We start from the raw sequence: 8,221 nt of genomic DNA on the forward strand, positions 1-8,221 counted from the left end.
CCATTTTTATATATAAAGATTATTGTCAAAATACTTCAATTTCTCCGGTAAAATGATTTTTAATTTATTCCCGCGAGTATTTTTTTATGCTACCATGTCAGAGATGCCAGATTGTCAGTCATCATCTTCAAATAGCCTACACAGGATGAACACAACGGTCTCCGAGTGAAGCAGTCACCTATTCTAATAGAGGGCTGTGCAATCCTTAAACCTAACCTAAACCAACATAATAACAAACACTGTTACAACAACAACAACGGATATTAGTTAAAATATAAATTACATATATTTGTACGTATGTATTGTTACTAGTTATTGAATACATTGTAAACTTTATTGTTTTTTTTTTTAATTTTCATGCTAAATTACAAATATTGAATCCTATTTTAGAGATTAAAATTTAAAATCGTTGTATAACAAAAATGCGTACGTACATTATGTTTGTTATATTTAAGTTTGCATATTTATTTGTAATAAATATATGTATGTACGCACGCTGCACTCGTGTATGATTACAAACAACAAAAAGAGAACGGAAGTATCAATCAATCACATAAAATTTATATCTTATATCAAACTATATTGCTCTCGAATATATTTGAAATAACGAATTGTGACAACCACGACGACTTGTATATTGCCATAACAAAGAAAAAAGAAAACAAACGCTACCAGCTTTTAATGTTGTACAAAATAAAGGAAATGACGGATTACATAAGAAGACATCCACTGGACTCATTGCGATCTACAGATCCTGGTAAAGATGGGTTTTTGATATTGGCATTATTATTTGGGTTTTGGCGTGAAACTGTGGAGCTTAGAGCACTATCGGAACTTAATTGACGTGACAGTAAATTGCGCTTATCCTCATAGGACCAATTGCTGTTAGCACTTTCACAACTGTGTTGAATGTGATTGACCTGCAAACACTCTGCTTGGTTATCACCTGTTTTTGAAACGTCATTGGGATCGCTGTTCTCCGAACAGCGACTGTTATTCATATTGACTTGGGCACTCACTAAAGAAGAGGTCTGCGGCATCGTAGACATAGATGACTGAATAAATTGATCTAAAAGGTATATATGTGGTTGTAATGAAATCATAAATGATCTGTATACACATTCCATGTCGAAAGACCATAATGCAACACGTTTTAATGCATTCTGTATGCTGCAGCATGTTGAAACAGGCTCTGTCCTTGTAAGAACATTTATAATGCGTCCAATCGAGGATGCATCTTGTAGTAATATTGACAATACAATGGCAAAGTCAACACAATTCGCTTCGATGAACAACTGCAACAGATACCTCAATTTGATAGCCAATTTCTCGGGTATGATTTTCGGCTGAATCTCTGTGCTACAATTAAGTCCAAGCGTTAAAGGAGACGATGACATATCTTCACTAACTGAAAATGCACGCCTGTACAATGTGTGATCAATTGATGCCTGAGAGTTGGAACGCGTCTTATTAAATTCGATGTTGTCATTTTGATTTTGGGGCTGTACTGACGCTGATGTTGGAAACGACGGGAACTGAAGTTCCTCATTTTCGTTAATGGACGGAATGTTAGTTTGTAGAATTGTGTTGCCATTATTCGTACTGGTTGGGGTATCCATTAGAGCTAAACTAAAATATCCAGATTCTGAAGTCTGACATGAAGAATTCGGAAGATGCAAGGTTTTATCGAAATTGTACCTTTTCTCTAATTGATGATAATCCTGATCAGAGAACTCCGACGATGCTCGTATAGAAACTGGCGTTGGCAGTTTAAGTTCTTCGTGCAGCTGCATAATTGCGTTGACATAGTCTTCAAGACGGGCAGCTTTTTCAGCCTCCTGTGACAACCATGTAACCAAGTGAAAATCCAGAAAAGCACTCATATACCCCAAGTCAATAAGTTTAAAACTTTGTAAAAGTTTTCTTGCATGCTTTTGTAATATACTTTCAATGCAAAAAGTTTCTCGCTTTTCATTTTTTGTAGAATGGCTGCGTTCCGACTTTCTTCGGACTACAACAACCGACCCACTGTTACTTGAGGTAATATTATCATTTACACTCGTTGCTGGCGGATTCGTTGTTTGTTTTTCCTTTTTGTCTTTTATGGTATTCGTTGCCAATACTGTGGTCGAGAAACTTCGTTCCCGTCCAATAGGCCCCAATACTAGGTTGAACGCATCTGGATTCTGATTGACTTGTGACTGTGATTGGGAGGGAGGAGCAATTTTCAAATTGACTACCATTGATGAACGTGGCGAATCAATCTCATTTGGATCAATAGCTTTCAGAAATCTTATTAAATCTTTGGCCAGATCCCATTTTTGATGTTGCAGAGCAATTTCCAGAAGTAGTGTTGCATACTGTTTGCTTATTACGGAAGGCTCAAGATTTTGTAAAATTATTAAATAACTTGCAGCTGTTACCAACTCCTCAGATTCTAGGCATTGTTGAAACAAATCCTTAGGTTTTCCAGCCATCGAAAAAAGATACGGCCAAAGGGCAATTTCTGTTTTACGCGCGCACTGCACAATTGTTTGCAAGTAAACAGGAAACTCTCGAATAAAGTCTAGAATGCTAGGCAATAATGCATCTGGAATTGGTTCCTTGCTGGTTGCTTCCTCTTCCAAGACTTCGTGCAGAAGAAGTTCCAATGAGTGCGGGAAATATGGAAGACGTCTGCAAGACTGGGCTATCTCCCATGCACTGTATCCCAAATTACGTTTGATAAGCTGTCTCAAAATTTTATGCAAATAGACTTGCGATTTACGCTCAAGTTGAGAAAATGGTAACGAGAAATGTGAATTCGATTCGTTCGTATACAGAATTGTTTCATTTTCCACACCCAAAACAATCACATTATCGAATAATATTACCAAGGGATATAGTTTTAAAGGAAATGACAACATTATACGCTTAGACATGAACGTATGGAGTCGGTGTGAAGAATCTCTCCTTTGTTCTGTAGATGGTGGTAATATAGGAAGCCATAGTCTCATTCCGTGTATTCCAGAGAACAACCATAAGCAGTCGCGCATAGGGCTTCCAACTTGAGTCGAATTAGACAACCAAAAACATTCCACACAAGATGCTAGACAAGACGCCATTAATGAATTCACCACAGCGTTGTTGTTATCTCTCTGTATCATTAGTATTCGACCACATACATTAACTATGATTGTTTCTGCTTCGCCATTTCCTGCTGATACCACCGATTTCGCGGTCAAGTCATTACGTAAATTAGTTACGGTCAGTGATACAATACATGCCGGATGAATACAAATACTTTTAACGTCCACCTCATATACGCAATCGGCTTTTAGCGTATACGCGTCACACTTGCGCATAGCAAATAATGTCACAATTCCATCAGCAGTGAGAGCAATCAATTGATCCCGAAACATATTCAATGATATAACCGGAGCTCTTACTTGAATGCGATTGCCAAACTGGTTGTCCAATTTACACTCTTCGGGATAGCAGCGTATTTCGTCCGTACGATCAAGAAGAGAATAACAACCGCATACAATAAACCCCTTCCACCATAGTAAACCACCAGACACAACAAAATCTTTCTCTTGGGATTCATTGCCGAAAAGTTTCCATTTTTTGGTTTGCATAGAATAGTGAGCCAAACCAGTGCGACCAGCAACTGCTACGTGAACACCTTCAGCATCTATAGCGGAGTAACGAATGGGCCAGTTCGTGGCAACGTATGTCTGAGGTAATTGAAGAACTGTCCAATATTTACTCTCTGCCAAAATACTCGATATGTCGACAGAATTCTTTATTTCTAAGCAACCATCAATATCCGAAATCGACGTATGTGTATCTGTTTTAGTATTAGGAAAAACGAACTTTCCGCCAAAGTAAATTTTTTCTAAATTATCACCTTGGTTCAAATATAGTGTGTCATCACCTGTAAAGAAATGAAATTACAATTTACTAAGACATAATAATATATACATACATATGTACATTAAGTATGTCGAGAGCAATTGACTGCCGATCAGTCGATTTATTTATTTAACAACCGAACATTAATTCAAAGCCATCGGGCCAAAAAAGATGAATTAAATTATAACAATTCATTGTATGTTATCACTACTCACAAAAAATAATTTGACAATTGTATGATTAAAATTCAGAATAATAATACAATGAGGAATATAATAAATTTATCTATGTATATAGAATGTGAGATCTGGGGAAAAAATGACAAAACCTTTTAACGATCACATAAAAACTCATTAAAAGTAGGAGAGACAAAAATTAGGTTAAGTGGCATATAAGACGTTTTGCATAAGTTGTCGGGGAAACATTGAAAACTTTCATATCGTTGGGCAAGATATTAAAAATTCGAGCTACTCTTACTTCAAATGACGTATCCATAAGATGAACAGCATTCGAAATATTTAATTGATTACGCCTTGTAAAGGTAGAAAAATTAAAGGAAGACACCAAGAATCGGGGACATTGGTTCCTAACCAATCAAAAAATCACATTACGCATAGATATACTGAAAGTGCGGAGTGATGGGGTCTTAACTTCTATTCTATTTACGAACTACGTATTATCACTATTCAATGGATAAATATAACTGCGTTTACGTATAAATTGTGATTGGCATCACACATACAGATTGTCAATTTAATGTTTTTGAACTAAGAACAATTTTTTGCATTAATTTATGAAAAACTGCCAGCTACTTTGTATGCGGAAAGGAATGAAATACAACTAACAACATTTAATATGGAAAAGGCGACCACTGAAAAAGTTATAGGTATTAATTCTAATTGTAACTTAAACTAATAGTAAAACTATGCTGTCACGATTGAAAAATTGCTAAAATATATTTTATTGTTTTAACAAGCATAATTTAATATTGTTAGAAAGAATGGATACCCTTTATGTAAAACAAGCTGAATTAATATTAATTACATTAAGGGACTAAAGTGATAAATAGCACTTTCGAAAAAATATACTGGCTTATTTTGAGGTAAAGGTACCATAGAGTATGACGCAAAAAATTCTATGTCGGTCGACTATTTTTTAAGTACATATTTTAAAATCCTGTTTCGCATAAAGACAAGATTATTAGGTTCTTAAAGCGCTCACCAATATTTGAAGATTGGGCCATTCGCAAAACGCTTTTACAAATAAGGGTTTCGCGCGTAGCCATTTACTACAAAACTTTGCAATAATTTTCAATAACAAAAATTTCAAAATTAGTTTAAGATGGGCTCTTTCAGATAAAAGATCTTATTATTAATATTGGAAGTTTCCTTAAAAATTTTTCATGTAAAACGAGTTTTTTTTTAGTCCGCACAACTAAGGATAACACATTATTATTTAAAGTCACTAGTTATTATGGATTTTAATACAAAAATATGTATAGGAGAGATGAAAACGTTCTCCACCCGTTCAGTAGTTCTGGTGTACCTTAGCAAGGGACAAATTTCCACAAAATTTTATGTAGAATAAGAAATTGTGGGAAAAGGACAATTTCCCAACCCCTTCATATTTAGAATCCGCTACCAAAGCACCGCGATGGGATGTCTACAGTCTATTAGCAGCAGATTGAATGATGTTTGGAGCCACCCTTTAAACGTTTATTTTTAAGATAAGCTTTGTACCGAAAACCAGGTCCTAAAAACGTGTATTCCATCTGATAGGTACTTTTATAACCATATCAAGTTATTCGGTTCAATATAACAGTTTCTACATCGGTATTTAAACGTTCCGTTCAATTAATCGGATAATATAGGAAGAGCTATCGATAGATAAAAAAGCTTTTCTCTAATCACAGTATTTAAATTATAGCGAGTGGTAAAAAAGCACGCTGAAAATAGGATAGTCTTATAATATACTAACCTTGTAATAAGATGTGAGGATGGGCCGTCATGCATGGATTCATAGTTAAAGCACTCTTTACAAAACTAAGTTGGCAGACGTTGGTGTAATGCTCTCCAATTGCCTGATCCATATTTTGTTTAGCTTTGCAAGTCAAGAACAACTGATAGCCTTCTGTGGACCACTCTAATTTAGTCACACACAGTGGATTATCGTGTACCAGATCCACGTGTATACCGAAATCCCATGAAAATGAAGACATAAGTAATGCCCCAAATGTGCTCCACAAAGCAATGCCACCGTTTTCCCATGACACCGCCAAAACGCAACCATCAGGACTCCATTTGAGCTCGTTGACCGCCCCCAGTGTACCTGGCATTACAGTCGAGTTCAGCGAAAGACGATGAGAAAACTCTAAACCACCAGTTGCATCTTCGATGCCATACACAGAAACATCGGCGTTAGCTCTTCCATATGCAAGTAACCGGAATTTATGGTTTACACTACATACAGTAGAATCTTCAATTTCTGGAATCCAAAATCCATGCATATTTGCTGCTTCAAACTTTAGATGGTTTGCAATTAAGAAAGCCGCTCTTCTATCGCTAAACACTGCAGCGCAGCCTCCTATGAACGGAGAGTATTCTAGTACTGCGACATAAGATCCCGGACTTAGCGGTGGAATCATTTTTAAGTTACATTGCTGGTTAACGTAAAATTGTATCTGTCGCAGATTTATAGCATTCGTAACGGAAGTATTGTTGCCCAGTTCATCAGTCTCCAAATCAGACCACTGCAACCGCATGAGTTCACAACGTTCGGTAGCAACCAAAAGTTCTGTTAAACTGATACAACATACTGTTGTTATAATTGAACTAAGTTCAACGATGCAAATTTCCCTTAGGCTAAGTTTAGGAATGTTCTCCTTTATAAATAGCTCTGCTGAATCTCTTTTTAAGCTGTAATGTGGGCTATCCATTTGTAGAAATATTCCATTTCCGTTTCCATCGAAATCAACTTGATAGAGAATCAATGCGCCACCAGAAGTTAAGACTATCAACTGACGTGAATCGGGCTTCCAAACAACCAGTTTGTTTTCTCCATATTTAACAACTGATTCTATACTACGACGATAGTAGACAATAGGTACTAAAGGGTTCGCATACCATATGCCTAAGAAATCCGTACCCGCTCCTGCCAGAAGTATTTTGACGGCATCAAAACATATATATTTTATGTTATTACTTTCGCCTGGTAGAGCCAAGTTGATGGCTTTTGGCCATCCAATAGGAAAGTACATCTTTGTTTATCTACAAACATTCACAGACGGTTGATTATTGATATAATTATTCTGCGCTTTTTACAAGTTTACCTTTACTTTTCATATAAAAGTTGTTTCAGGCCAACATTTTTTACACGAACTTAATTAAATTACTCTATCTTTTTGTCGTAAATTAGAAAATAAAGAAAACACTACCGCATAAAGTTGCCATAAATTTAGAAAGTCAAATTATTTAAAATGTTACCAGATCCACAAATGCTTGTACAGTGGATCATTGGAGCAATGAATGGAAAACCTCCCAGCAAAAAGAAAAAGCCTGGTTATCTGTGAAGCTCTCGGCACATACGATGCGTTGAGCGTCGCAGTACAACAACCACATGAAAAAAGTGTAAGTGATGCCAAGTTTTTTGAAAACGCATTAAAGTTAAACATAATTTAACTTTTTTGGGACAACGGGTGTCCCAACGTGTCACTAAACGGACCGTATGTGCCGAGGGCTTGAGTTCATATATATATATATGATATATATATAATAAATTATAGGTAGGCCAGGTATGAAAATCGCTGAAAAACACAACCCTGTAGCCATGGCTTAAAGCGTCAAATGGCATACATCAATAATAAGGGTAGATGTATCTGCATAGTTAGCCGATTTTACAAAAACATATGGATTTTAGAACTTCACTGTTTATGATAAAAGCGCCAAATAAAGTAAAATATTAAAATCACTAGCTATGCTGCAGAATATTTAGTCTGTTCCAGTACTGCTAGAAAAGACTTCCAAAAATAGCAAAAGTTATACCCAAACTTACGACAGTGAAATCTATTATCTTCTACTTGACAAGTTTGGCTGATCAAACATCAAGATTGCGGGCATCTGCTTTGCATACACATACGTTGACATTGCAGCTAGAATTTTTACAATGTTTGTAGTTTTTCCGTTCCCGTACTTTCAGAACTAATTTCAATTCAAATCAATATTTTACAAATCGTTATTTCGCAAGTATCACTATTAACCAATTTAACTTTGCCAATGCTAATAGAATTTGTTGTCCTTGTTCTCAATTTTAAGATAATATCTTACAGTGA

At 35.9% G+C, this 8,221-nt stretch overlaps 1 protein-coding gene across 2 annotated transcripts; it reads right to left on the bottom strand.

Annotated features, from left to right (window-relative positions):
- Positions 1-263: 263 nt before the first annotated feature.
- On the bottom strand, positions 264-7,460 carry Rich (Guanine nucleotide exchange factor subunit Rich). Of its 2 annotated transcripts, none has more exons than XM_073987667.1 (3): positions 7,223-7,460; positions 5,872-7,160; positions 264-3,916 (listed from the first exon to the last, which is right to left on the bottom strand). In XM_073987667.1, the coding sequence occupies exons 2-3, from the start codon at positions 7,148-7,150 to the stop codon at positions 711-713; spliced, it is 4,485 nt and encodes a 1,494-aa protein (XP_073843768.1). In that variant the 5' UTR covers positions 7,151-7,160; positions 7,223-7,460; the 3' UTR covers positions 264-710. The 2 variants fall into 2 exon arrangements, with proteins under 2 accessions (XP_073843768.1, XP_073843769.1); XM_073987668.1 differs by having other exon boundaries at positions 7,229-7,357.
- Between the last annotated feature and the right edge of the window lie 761 nt (positions 7,461-8,221).

Source organism: Musca autumnalis, unplaced genomic scaffold (genome assembly GCF_047663935.1).
Source record: "Musca autumnalis isolate F117 unplaced genomic scaffold, ASM4766393v1 scaffold_4, whole genome shotgun sequence".
Classification (NCBI taxonomy): domain Eukaryota; kingdom Metazoa; phylum Arthropoda; class Insecta; order Diptera; family Muscidae; genus Musca; species Musca autumnalis.

Excerpts from the sequence above, each read along its gene's own strand:
- Rich (XM_073987667.1), bottom strand. The coding sequence starts at position 7,150 with ATGTACTTTCCTATTGGATGGCCAAAAGCCATCAACTTGGCTCTACCA. Across the intron at positions 3,917-5,871 it reads TCCTCACATCTTATTACAAG|GTGATGACACACTATATTTG; the intron begins GTTAGTATATTA and ends ATTTCTTTACAG.